Source organism: Chiloscyllium punctatum, chromosome 40 (genome assembly GCF_047496795.1).
Source record: "Chiloscyllium punctatum isolate Juve2018m chromosome 40, sChiPun1.3, whole genome shotgun sequence".
In the NCBI taxonomy this organism is placed as follows: Eukaryota; Metazoa; Chordata; class Chondrichthyes; order Orectolobiformes; family Hemiscylliidae; genus Chiloscyllium; species Chiloscyllium punctatum.
Window position 1 is genome coordinate 45,594,535 of NC_092778.1, and position 14,320 is coordinate 45,608,854.

Below are 14,320 nucleotides of genomic sequence, written 5' to 3' on the forward strand. Positions count from 1 at the left end.
ATCTCAGTCTCTGGAAAAGGTAAGTCAGGTTTTGGGTTGATGTCATACCCAGCAAGTGGCCCTTGTTCTCCTTCAGTTCTGTGCTGAAGTACCAAACCTAGTTGTGTGCCAGAAGACTGCTGCAATTCAAAAAGGCAGCTCACCACCACCTCGAGGGCAATGAGGGAAAAGGCGGTAAATGCTGGCCAGCCAGCAACTCCCACATTCCATAAATGAATACAAAAAAGGGCTTTGAACCCACAATCTTCCAAATGAATGAGAGAAGCAGCAGATGATCAAGAAAAGGGGATGAATAACTTTAGATGTATTGAAGTGTAAGCTAAATATAGCCCTACCAAAGAGCCAGCACAGTAACAGTGGGCCAACTGGGCTCCTCATGCTGCTTGTGCAAGAGAAAGCTGGATTGATGAACTGAAAGCTTAAAATTAAAGAGAAGTGATTTGGACAGTTGAGATATGTCGGGATTAGTACAGGTATGAATGTTGTTTTGGAGTATGTTTGAGATATATGTTTATGGTCAGTCAATGATATTCCTAATGTTTATATATTTCCCCTTAATTTGCAAGCAGTTTGAGAATTGACCACATCTCAGATGATCATTTCAACTCGATATAGTTTTAATTTGACCGAAAATCATGTTCAGTCTAGTTAGAGATGATTCAGCTTTAGTCAAGTGAATGAACGCCACTGGGGAATGATTGTTTGAAATGCAGATGGTTGGGATGCCTTTGGTTTCTTGGCTTTGTGTCATAAAATTAACCTTGCAACACCACAAATACTTCCACATAAAGTTAGTTGGAGTCTTCACTGCAGGAGTGCAGCTATTGATATGAGTCAGTTTTCAGACAGTGCTCAATTGATGAGTATTGCTGCAAGCCATTTTATCAAAACTTTTTATTTTGTACTCCTCAGGACAATTTGCAAGAATATCAATTTTCGGGAGAAATCTACATTTATATATACGACCAGAGATTGGTTAGCAGGTGGTCTCTAGTAAAGATGTCATGGAGAATGCATCAGTTAACAATGATTGAAAGTCAACATCCAGGCTTAGTTTAAATTTTGAACAGGCAGGATGATTCTGGTCAAGGCGTTGCCTTGAAAATAAACCAGTGAATAGCTGGCATCTATTATGTTGAGTTGCAGTTCATGTACTGTGCCTGTTTCATCATATACAATGCCTCTTTCAACTCAACACAGTAGTTGACGACCATTCACTGGTTTATTTTTCAGGGCAATGCTTTGACCAATCACAGTTAAATTGCAGATTTAAAATTTAAGCCAAGCTTGTCAGTTAACTGTCAACTACCATTGACTGATCGATTTTCTATGGAAATGTCTGTACTAATCAGAGTCCACCTGCCAACCAAGCAGCACTCTTGTCACATGCAATATAAATGTGGATTTTCCCTTGAATAAGTTTTCTTGTGAATTGTCCAGGTAAGTAAAGACAAAAAGCTTGACAAAATGACTTTTTCTCTCAATTAGAGTCATAGAGGCATAGAGATATACAGCACAGAAACTGACCCTTCGGTCCAATTCGTCCATGCCGACCAGATATCCCAACCTAATCTAGTCCCATGCCAGCACCCGGCCCATATCCCTCCAAACCTTTCCTGTTCGTATGCCTATCCAGATGTTGCAATTGTACTGGCCTCCCCCACTTCCTCTGGCCACCATTCCAGGCACATACCACCCTCTGCATGAAAACATTGCCCCTTGGGTCTCTTTTATATCTTTCCCTTCTCACCCTAAACCTAAGAGAAACTTCTTCACCCAGAGAGTGGTGGATATATGAAATGCTCTTCCCCAGAAGGCAAAGTCTCTGGATACTTTCAAGAAAGAGATGGATAGAGCTCTTAAAGATACTGGAATCGAGGGTTATGGGGATAAGGCAGGAACAGGATACTGATTGTGGATGATCAGCCATGATCATAATGAATGGTGGTGCGGGCTTGAAGGGCCGAATGGCCTACTCCTGCACGTATTGTCTATTGTCCAAACCCTCTAGTTCTGGACTCCCCCACTCCAGGGAAAATACTTTGTCTATTTATCCTATCCGTGCCCCTCATGATTTTATAAACCTCTAGAAGGTCACCCCTCAGCCTCCGATGCTCGAGGGAAAACAGCCCCAGCCTATTCAACCCCTTCCTATAGCTCAAATCCTCCAACCTTGGCAACAACCTTGTAAATCTTTTCTGAACCTTTTCAGGTTTCACAACATCCTTAGGAAGGAGACCAGAATTGCACGCACTTTTCCAGAAATGTACAGCCGCAAACGTGACCTCCCAACTCCTGTACTCAATACTCTGACCAATAAAGGAAAGCATACCAAATGCCGCCTCCACTATCCTATTTACCCGCAACTCTGCTTTCAAGGAGCTGTGAACCTTCACTCCAAGGTCTCTTTGTTCAACAACACTCTCTAGGACCTTACTATGAAGTGTATAAGTCCTGCTAAGATTTGCTTTCCCAAAATGCAACACCTTGCATTTATCCAAATTAAACTCCATCTGCCACTCCTCAGCCCATTGACCCATCTGATCAAGATCCCATAGTAATCTGAGGTAATCTTCTTCGCTGTCCATTATACCTCCCATTTTGGTGTCATCTGCAAACTTACTAACTATATGTCTTGTGCTCACATCCAAATCATTTATATAAAAGACAAAAAGTAGTGAACCCAGCACCAATCCTTGTGGCACACTCCTGGTCACAGGGCTCCAGTCTGAAAAGCAACCTCCACCACCACCCTCTGACTTCTACCTTTGAGCCAGTTCCATGTCCAAATGGCAAGTTCTCCCTGTATTCCATGAGATCTAACCTTGCTCACCAATCTCCCATGGAGAACCTTGTCGAACGCCTTACTGAATGAGGGCAGAGCCGTTGATGTGATCTATATTCATGAGTTCTGCACTGCCAAGCAAAATTTATATTAAACTATTCTTGCCCAATACTTGTGGCTGATCATGTTACATTGAAAGGGGTCAGAATTTAATTGATAGACATAGTTGATACCCAGTCATGTTCCAGAGTTGCCTGAGTGGTTCCAAATCATTTCCATGCATGTGGAAAGAACTGCAGATATTTTAACAACTGATGTGGGTTACTTTTTCATGCTCTGTTCTTTGCTTTGTGTTTGTAATGGCCAAATTGATCTTGGGGACTGAGGAAAATCTGCTGATGGTAATCAAGATTCAGGTTTGCAGCAGGTGTTGGGCTTGTGCTTTCAGCCTTCTGTGGGTACCTGCTCTGGCATCATAGTGCAGCTTTGTTTTCTGCTGCTGCCGTGTGTGCTGGATTGTGGCAGTTTGCCATTATTGGGAAAACAGCTGTTTACTTTTTACAATCTGATACGGTGTTTGGGCCTGTAATCAGTGCTAACACTTGCCCAGGCATTGAGTGATGCCAGTCTGCTACCCCCTGCAGAATCACTGCTGATTAACTCCTGTGCTGTGAGCTGAGGAAGTGGAGCATCATTCATTTTGACAGCTGAAACCTCCTGAGATCTGACTGTTGGGCTAGAAAGATGCAAATTAACTGAGAAGCACACTAGATCATGTTTATAAAAGTTTTTATAATACTTTCCCATATAGCTATAGCAGAATCTGGTTTGCACATAGCCAGGTCACAGGCAAATATTTTGTATTTATGGTTGGGATGACAGCATCGCTGGCTAAGCCAGCATTTATTGCCCATCCCTAATTGCCCAGAGGGCAGTTAAGAGTCACGTGTAGACCAGACCAGGTGAGGATGGTATTTTCCATCCAGACAATCAACAATAGTTTGATCATTAGAGGCTGAATTCCAGATTTTTCTTGAATTCAAATTCTGGCTGACCTGACCGTCGGCCAAATTGGGATTGGAATCCAGGTTCCCAGAACATTATCTGAGTCTCTGGATTAACATCATTTTCTTCTGTAAGCTTATTTAGCCCCCTGCTCGAACCTTCCCAATCTCTAATCTCTTATTAATTTAAAGCCCCCTCTACAGCTTTAATTACTTCACCTGAGGAGGTGATGGCCCAGTGGTATTATTGTTGGATTGTTAATTCAGAGAGGCACAAGTGAGGAATGCAGATGCTGGAAATCAGAATCTAGCTTAGAGTGGTGCTAGAAAAGCACAGCAGGTCAGGTAGCATCTGAGGAGCAGGAAAATCATTCCTGTTTCATTCCTGATGAAGGGCTTTTGCCCAAAACATTGACTTTCCTGCTCCTCTGATGCTACCTGACCTGCTGTGCTTTTCTAGCACCACTCTAAGCCAAAAAGCAGCACCTCGCATTTATCTGAATTAAACTCCATCTGCCACTTCTCAGCCCATTGGCCCATCTGGTCTAGATCCTGTTGTAATCTGAGGTAACCTTCGCTGTCCACTACACCTCCAATTTTGGTGTCATCTGCAAACTTACTAACTGTACCTCTTAGGCTCGCATCAAATCATTGACAAAACGTAGAGGGCCCAGCACTGATCCTTGTGGTCACAGGCCTCCAGTCTGAAAAACAGCCCTCTGTCTTCTACCACCACCCTCTGTCTTCTACCTTTGAGCTAGTTCTGTACCCAAATGGCTAGTTCTCCCTGTATTCCATGAGATCTAACATTGCTAATCAGTCTCCCATAGGGAACCTTGTCGAACACCTTACTGAAGTCCATATAGATCATATCTACCGTTCTGCCCTCATCAATCCTCTTTGTTACTTCTTCAAAAAATTCAATCAAGTTTGTGAGACTTAATTTCCCACGCACAAAGCCATGTTGACTATCCCTATCAGTCCTTGCCTTTCCAAATACATGTACATCCTGTCCCTCAGGATTCCCTCCAACAACTTGCCTACCACTGAGGTCAGGCTCACTGGTCTAATAGTTCCCTGGCTTGTCTTTACCGCCCTTCTTAAACAGTGGCACTACGTTTGCCAACCTTCAGTCTTCTGGCACCTCACCTGTGACTATCGATGATACAAATATCTCAGCAAGAGGCCCAGCAATCACTTCTCTAGCTTCCCACAGATTTCTCAGGTACACCTGATCAGGTCCTGGGGATTTATCCACTTTTGACCGTTTGAAGACATCCAGCACTTCCTCCTCTGTAATCTGGACATTTTGCAAGATGTCACCATCTATTTCCCTACAGTCTATATCTTCTATAATTTTTCCCACAGTAAATACTGATGCAAAATATTCATTTAGTATCTCCCCCACTTTCTGTGGCTCCCACAAAGGCAGCCTTGCTGATCTTTGAGGGGCCCTATTCTCTCCCTTGTTACTCTTTTGTCCTTAATATATTTGTAAAAACCCTTTGAATTCTCCTTAATTCTATTTGCCAAAGCTATCTCATGTCCCCGTTTTGCCCTCCTGATTTCCCTCTTAAGTATACTCCTACTTTCACTCGATCTATCCTGTCTATACCTGACATATGCTTCCTTCTTTTTCTTAACCAAACCCTCAATTTCTTTCAGCATCCAGCCTTCCCTTTCACCCTGACAGGAATATACTTTCTCTGGAATATACTGTCTCATTTCTGAAGGCTTCCCATTTTCCAGCTGTCCCTTTACCTGCGAACATCTGTTTCCATTCAGCTTTCGAAAGTTCTTGCCTAATACCATTAAAATTGGCCTTTCTCCAATTTAGAACTTCAACTTTTAGATCTGGTCTATCCTTTTCCATCACTATTTTGAAACGAATAGAATTATGGTCGCTGGCCCCAAAGTACTCCCCCACTGACACCTCAGTCACCTGCCCTGCCTTATTTCCCAACAGTAGGTCAAGTTTTGCACCTTCTCCAGTAGGTACATCCACATACTGAATCAGAAAATTGTCTTGTGCACACTTAAGGAATTCCTCTCCATCTAAACCTTTAACACTATGGCAGTCCCAGTCGATGTTTGGAAAGTTAAAATCCCGTACCATAACTGCCCAATTATTCTTACAGATAGCTGAGATCTCCTTGCAAGTTTGTTTCTCAATTTCTCTCTGACTAGTGGGGGCGGGGGGGGCCTATAATACAATCCCAATAAGGTGATCATCCCTTTCTTATTTCTCAGTTCCACCCAAATAACTTCCCTGGATATATTTCTGGGAATATCTTATCAAAAATGCCACTCCCCCTCCTCTCTTGCCTCCCTTTCTATCCTTCCTGTAGTATTTGTATCCTGGAACATTCAGCTGCCAGTCCTGCCTATCCCTGAACCATGTTTCCGTAATTGCTATGACATCCCAGTCCCATGTTCCTAACCATGCCCTGAGTTCATCTGCCTTCCCTGTTAGGCCCCTTGCATTGATATAAATGCAGTTTAATTTATTAGTCCTACCTTGTCCCTGCCTGCCCTGACTGAATCACTTCTGTTCTCAGCTGTACCAGTCTCAGATCGATCTCCTTCCTCACTATCGCCCTGGGTCCCCCCCCTTACTAGTTTAAATCCTCCCAAGCAGTTCTAGCAAATTTCCCTGCCAGTATATTAGACCCTTTCAATTTATGTGCAATCCGTCCTTCTTGTACAGGTCACTTCTATCCCAAAAGAGATTCCAATGATCCAAAAATGTGAATCCTTCTCCCATACACCAGCTCCTCAGCCATGCATTCATCTGCTCTATCCTCCTATTCCTGCCCTCACTCGCTCGTAGCACTGGGAGTAAGCCAGATATTACTAACCTTGAGGACCTCCTTTTTAAATATCTGCCTAACTCTCTGTAATCTCCCTTCAGAATCTCAATCTTTTCCCTTCCTATATCGTTGGTTCCAATGTGGACAGTGACCTCTTGCTGGCCCCTCTGCACCGTGAGAACATTCTGCACCCTCTCTGAGACATCCTTGATCCTGACACCAGGGAAACAACACATTATTCTGCTTTTTCTCTGCTGGCCACAGAAACATCTGTCTGTACCTCTGACTACAGAATCCCCAAACACATTGATCTCTTGGAAGCCGACATACCCCTCGTTGCATTAGAGCCAGTCTCAATACCAGAAACTTGGCTGTTCGTGCTACGTTCCCCTGAGAATCCATCACCCCCTACACTTTCCAAAACAGCATACCTGTTTGAAATGGGTATATCCACAAAAGACTCCTGGCCTAGGTGCCGACCTCTCTCACCCTTCCTGGAGTTAACCCATCTATGTGACTGTATCTGAGACTTTTCCCCCTTCCTATAACTGCCATTCCTCCGGTCTCTACCTCTTGCTTAGGAACATAGTTGATTTTGGAGTTGAATTTGTTGGCATGGTGTGCAAAGTAACTGCAGCTGACTTGAGTAATGCATCTGCACTTAAACGAAAGATGAATCTTCCAGTATTGTCACACTTTTTCAGTGCGATATCAGCGTGTCAGCCTTGATTATGATCTGCCAATTCACATCTCAAGAATTTATAAATTGTCTGCTCTATCTGCATGTGTAATGACTGTTCATCAAAAAATATTAATTGGCTGTAAATTGCTTTGGAATGCCTTAAGATTGAATATCTGAATAACAGCAAGCGTTCTGTCAGGTGAAGAATTAGGGCAGAATTGCACTATACCCTTGATTGAATTTGCATCTATGATTAGATCTGTTCCCACTCTTTGCAGAAGTGTTCATTCACACATTGATATTAGCATCAATGAGGGATTTCGCATGCAGCGAGAAAGGACAAAATATTTGCACGCTGTGAAATAATGGTATGATGTGTTGTGAATGCTTTTATTGAAAATTCTAAAACCCAATGGAGCATCGAATGTTCCTGTGATATCATTTACTGGTTTTGAATAAGCAGCAAAATACCAAAGCTCCTGGTTTATTTCCCAGGGTGATGACTAAACCGGGAAGACATTGTTAGAAAAGCTGGCGGCTGGGTGCCTCCTGTAATTTAGTTTGAGCTCCATAGCCCAGTAACCCTCATTAGCTACATACTGCTCATCAGTCTGAAATATGAAGCCCTCTGGAGTATTCCCAAAATATAATGATACAGGCTGGTAGCTTGAGCCAATTATACAGGGCTCAAACTGGTTAAGCACATGAGGGAGAAAGGATTAGACCTGAGATAAAGAGGGGTGGGAGGAGACTCGTGTGGAGTATAATCACCAGCACAAACCTGAGATGAACAGTTACCTTACATACTGTAAATCCTGTCCAATATTGTTGCATGTGTTCATAAAGGCATAGTCATAGATTGAACTGACTTTTTATTGATGTGATAGAGAATGAGGAGGGTTATTGACAGCTTAGAGGTGTGTGGCAGGGAAACTCATACCGTGTGGGTGATCAGAAACTCTGAATTGTTCATTCCAAGAGCCAGTACAGACACAATGGGCTGAATGTCCTGTGTGCTGTCACGAGTCTTTGATTCAGGATGACCATGTATAAAACAGCAGTCACATCCCATCGACCAAAAGCTGGTAAATACTCCAAGCAGTGAGTTAGTGTCTTGAGCTCTTTATTTTTTGCTGGAATCATCTGTTTCTACAATGGCTGCTATAATTTGTCCGTGAAGAGCATATGTAAAACTGATGCATGATTCTTAATGGAAGAACATAACGAAGTATGAGCAGGATTGAGCTATTCAGCATTTTGAGTCTTCACCACTCAGCAAAATCCAGAACTGCTCTGATTGTCACCTCAGCTCCATGATCAACCCCCGATCCCTCACCCTGATAACCTTTGACTCCCTTTTTAATCATTTATTAAACAAAATTACCAAAATCTAGTGGTTTGCTGAGGGGTCTGGGTTGTCCAGCTCTTTCCTTTAATTGTTGAGAGAGAGTTTGCTGAAGCAGAGTTTGGAGTTGACTGTCAGAACCGTAGTCTGGCTGTGTGGGTGTTGGCCCACTGGCAATAATTATGATATAATGTTGCTATATTTATACAGTACTAGCCATTGAAATGTAGCAAAAGGTGTTTGCACAGTCCATGGGCTATGAGTGGTGGCAACTCTCCAGGCATAGGTAAAGAACTGGAAAAGACTATTAGTCCCAAACCCCTTCTACACCCACCAAACGCCCCGGCTAGATATCATGCAATCTTGTAACCTGATATCAAGACACATTTACTGTCGCTATGCCACAGCTTCCATATTCAATGCTAAATTTTAATTTTACCGTAGCAATTGTTGTAAGTTGTTAACAATGTGGCTGTAAGATTACAGAGGTGCTTCCAACACACGCATTACACGTACATCTCTGGGCAATTTTGAGGCCATTTTTTATTTGCATTCAGGAGGAAATAGTTTTAATGAAGTGAGCCTTCTATAAAAGAGCTGATGAACATAGGTTTAGTGCTCTTCATTCTCTCCCTGTTACAGCAGCATCTTGATGATAAAAGTGAGCAATCAGGATTTCAGTCTGAGACATTGAAATGCACTTTGAAATAACAAAAGAGGAGCTTTAATGGAGCCAGTGCTATGGACGACTCCAGTGAATGTTAGCCACAGAGTCTGGGAGGTTAGAGTTAGAAAGTGCTAGAATAAAGTGTCCTTGTCACAAGTTCAAACCAAGTATTTTCAAAGAGAGAGATTCTTGAGTAGTAAGGGGATCAAAGTTACTGGGATAAGGTAGAAGAATGGGGTTGAGAAGCATATCTGTCTTGATAGAATAGTGGAGTAGAGTCTGTGGGCTGAATGGCCTAATTCTGTTCCTATATCTTATGGTTAATGTGTAGCTGATTCTTGAAGAAAATGTTGTTCTCCTTCCAGTTTTGATGCAGTGACCACAACCATGCACCGAATCTCCGATCTGCCATCCATACTGTCATTTATCATGCTGTTAAAGAGCCACATAAGCTCCAGACACGTTGATGATGGGATTCGCTTGCACTAAATTCGAACGGCTAAACTGGACAACAAATCCAGCTTGTATTTGACCTGAATTTCCTTTGAAATCCCAAACCTGTTGCAGTTCAGGCTATTTTAGTGTTAGATCCAGCAGTAACAGTGATGGCTTGTGCTTCTAATGCATCTTAGAAATTTCTCAAGGTGCTCACAGGAGCATTACCAGACAAAATGTGACCCTGAGCCATATGATGAAATATGCTCTGACTAAACGCATAGAGCTGGGTTTCTAAGAAACGTTTTAAGTTGGAAACTATATCTGTTTCGTTGATGTTAGCAAACTTTTGTTTGCTTTCTTCAATTCCAGGATGTGACTGCAGGGTTCAAGATTGGCAAATCACTCCGCCCATTCCATTGTCTCTCCTTTCTCCCAGCATGTTACTGCATCTACATTTCCTTTTTGATTAGAGAATGTGTGAGAGATATCTCCTATCAGTGTGAAACCTGAAGTATCTTTGAATTTAGTGCAAAGGTGCCAAATTGGTACAATTGACCAGATGGCCGCCTGTGCTTCATGATCCCAGAGAGATTTTAAAACATTAAAAAGCAGGGTTGTTGTGATGTTTTTGTTTTTGTTTCTCTTACCACTTGAAAGTTTTCTGGATTCACTAACAATAAGCCAGTTAATGTCAGTAACTGGCTGCTAACCTCTGAGCTCCCTTCTCTGTGCTGAATGATCTGGAAATAAAGTGGGAGCCCACGAAGGATTTTGTTGACTGTAAATTGAAGACATGTTGAGTTACAACAGGCCACAATGAAGCTACAGTTTATTCCGAGTGATGATGTAAACTATAAGTGAGACATCAATAAATCTCAAATTGCAGCTTTTTGCTTCCTTTCTGCTGTCTAGATTATAGATTTTGAGAGAAACAACCTGAAGTGAATGAACGTTCAAAATAATGCTGATTGAAAGTGCCTTATGCAGGTTAATGTCATATTCCTGGCTCTTATAGCAATTTGCCAACAAAACTGTTACATGCTTGGTTTATAAATCCAGCACTTCATGTTTAGGACTTGCCCCTGTGTTGCAGCTGCCAAGCTTGTATCTGTTGTGGCATTGCATCAGTCCTGGTGATAGATGTATCTGGCTTGATTCTATTGTTTTCCATTTGTTGGAGAAGCAAAGTTTGGGGCCATAAGTGTAGAGCAGTTGCCTAAAAATCTAAATGGGAATTCAAGAGAAATGTCTTCACCCAGAGAGTAATGGGACTCTACCATAGGGAGTGCTGAGGTGAATGGCACATTTAAGGGGAAGCTGAGAAACGTACAAAAGAGTAAGTAGTAGGATGATACGCTGCTAGGATGAAACACATTGGAGTGGGAGGTGGCTCATGTGAAATATGAACACAGATGTAAACATGTTGAGCCCGAAGGTCTGTTTTAGTGCTATAGTTCAGTGTAATTATTTGTAATTATACATAACTATGTCTACTAAACAATCTCTGGTAAATCCTCAGTGTAGGGCAAGCATTTAATGTATGCAGGCACTTTGAGTCAATGTTGAGAGGATTGTGCATGCTTGGTCTTCTCTCTGTTTGTTGAGATCTTCACTTTCTACCAACAAGGTTGATTGGACCGTGACTGATTGTGGGATCTTGATGTGTACAAATTGTTTCTATGTTTACCTATTCTAGAATAGAGCAACAGCACTCCAGAATTAACCTTTTGGCTGTGAGGTACCCTTGGACCAGTCATTGTTGTGGTTACGATACAGAGCATAAAATCCATAGATGTAAAACTAAACTTCCAATCTGAGCTTTTATTTTCAAAGCCCACCTTAGCTTAAGAATTCATAAAAATACACAATTAAAAAAAGTGGTCATGAAATGGCTAATTTGTCTTAAACCCAACAGGTTCGTTAGTATCCTATAGAAAAGCTTTGTCTTCCTGATCTTATCTGGTCTAACCTGAATCCCAACCCACATCAATGTTGTTGGCTCTTAACTGCCCCCTGCAATGTGCAAGAGTGTGCTGCTGGAAAAGCACAGCCGGTCAGGCAGCATCCGAGGAGTAGGAGAATCAACATTTGAACATAAGCTCCTCACCACACTCTTTGACTCTGATTTCCAGCACCTGCAGTCCTCAGTTTCTCCTTGCTGCCCCCAGAAATGGCCTAGCAAATCTCTCCGTTGTATCAACCAACTGACAGTCATGTTGGCATACCTGCACCACGTGGACTGCAATGCTTCCCGTGTCAAGGAACTTTATGTCGGCAATAAATGCTCGGTTTAAGGTCAACACCCACATCTTAAGTCCTTTTTAAGTTCTTTGGGATATCCTGAATATGAAATAAAAGTTATTTACTCAATATATTTATTTCTTCCTTCCTGATTGTAATGCAATTGATGTTTATGTCGACCTTAATTTTATATTTTATCCGGCTATCTGACATGCATAGAAACCATTTGTAATGTTGAGTCTGTAACCCAAAATGGAGTTTGTTCACTCTCTTAGCCCACTCTTACATAGCAAGGCCCAGACAGTTTTGCCAAGCCAGAGGGAGCAGTTGTGTAACTGAGCTCACACCTGCACGGCTTGCCTCGATAATACACTGTGGTGTCTAGAGCCATAGGTCACAGGCTCAGGATATGAGGTAGGCTGTTTAGGACTGAGATGAGGAAACATTTCTTTACTCGCAGATAGTCAGCCTGAGACAAAGGCTGTGGGTGCTGGGTCACTGCTTATATATACAACAGAGGTTCTTTTTAAGATATTAAAGGCATCAAGGAGTATGTAGAGCAAGCAGGAACTTAACATTGAGTTAGAAGGTGACTCATGATTGTTTTGAATGGTGGAGAAGACGTGAAAGGTTGAATGACCTACTTCTGCATCGAGGGTGTAGTGCTGGAAAAACACAGCAGGTCAGGCAGCATCTGAGGAGACCTCCAGCAAATGCAATCCTCACTTTCTCCTGGTTGATTCTGACCTACTTCTGTTCCTAGTTTCTATCTTCCCCACTGTTTGTCAATCCTGGAGCCTTTTTAGACTTCGATCACTGGACTGCGTGAAGCTAAATGTCCAGACTCTGATTTCCCTCTGGCAGGACACTGAGTGACCTTGGTAAATCACTTGTTCACCACAGCAATGTTTTGGGCTTGTCTGATCCAGAGCCAGCCCTTGCCACTGTGAATGGATGGAGTTCCAAACTTTCCATCACTCAGTGCTCCCGGTTTGGTTTTCAGTTTGAGTGTAGGATCATATTTACTTACACAGATGCTGTTCAGTTCCCTCCACAGACAACCGCAACAGCTGACGAACAAAAGGTGTTTGCACTATGGGAAGCTGGGGACTCCTTTGATCAGGCAAGTGTCTTATTCCAAAGTATTTTTTGCAATTGTTATTTAAAAGCTCTTAAATCCTGCTTTAATCTACAGACCACATAGTTTCTTGTGGTTTTCATTGTTAAGGGTTCAGCCCATCATGCAGAACAGCACCAGGGCCTAAGAGGATTAAAGAGGTGAGGTGAACTGGGAAGTTACTGGATAATTCAAGGCCAGGGTGAGATAATTAGCAAATGAGCCAGTGGGGTGAGATAGAGGAAAATTGTTTTATTCAGTGAGTTATTACCATCTGGAATACAGTGGAAGCAAATTTAATAACTGACTTTCCAGGGCTACTGGGAGAAATTGGAGGCATGGAGTTCATTGGGTAGGCTGAGTGAAAAATGCAGTGCAGGTATGATGGGTCAAATGGCCTGCTGTGTCAGATCACATTATGTTAGGTAATCTCAGGAAGGATTCCTTCAGCCAAGAAGTAAACCTGATTTTCTAGAAGCAAGATGAGATCAAAAGGAAGAAAATTGCATTGAAGTCATCAGCATGAAAAATACATGGCTTTTATTCCCACAGACACAAAATAACCTAGAAAATAAAGTTTTATTAATATCATGAAACCAATCAAACTGCAATGTCACTTAATATTGTGACTGTAAACAGTGAGATGGCAGTTATGGGACTCAGAGGATCAGGAGTATCGGCTTGGAGATGATTTCTGATCTAGAATCGTTTCAACAAGGCAAGGCGATGTATAATGATGTGTGTCTTAGGACGGTGTCTGACATATCTGGTGTCTGACATATCTAGTGTCTTCTGACCTTGATATCAATAGAATTGAGAAAAACAATGGATAGGATATTGACTGGTTTATGTTACTTTGGAAAAGGCCCAACCTCTGTCAATAAACAGGGGCTGGATACAGTAATTACAGAGTGGATAAGGTCAAGTGAAATGGAATGGGGTGTAAACTATTATGAAGGGATTTAAGAGACGAGAGAAACTGTTTCCCCTGGAATGTGAGTTGTTGAAACCAGAAATGATTAGTAGAAGAGCCAGAGGGGAGATGAGAAATTCTTTCCTTAAGTATGAGTACTGATCTTAAATGCACTGTCTGATTGGGTGGTGGAAGCAGATTCAATAATAACAGCTGGAATTAGAAATACACTTAGAGGAAGAAGTAGCACAGCTGTGGGGAAAGAGCGAGAGTGGGACTGATTGCTGTTTGAGAGCCTCCACCTGTCTATGTAGTTCT

At 42.2% G+C, this 14,320-nt stretch overlaps 1 protein-coding gene across 1 annotated transcript in view; it reads left to right on the forward strand.

The window, feature by feature from the left end:
* polr3e (polymerase (RNA) III (DNA directed) polypeptide E) overlaps positions 1–14,320 on the forward strand; it is a 66,288-nt gene that overhangs the window by 50,100 nt on the left and 1,868 nt on the right. Inside the window, exon 20 of the mRNA XM_072559776.1 lies at positions 13,018–13,095. Within this exon, the coding sequence (XP_072415877.1) occupies positions 13,018–13,095 (78 nt within the window). The remainder of the gene's footprint in view (positions 1–13,017; positions 13,096–14,320) is intronic.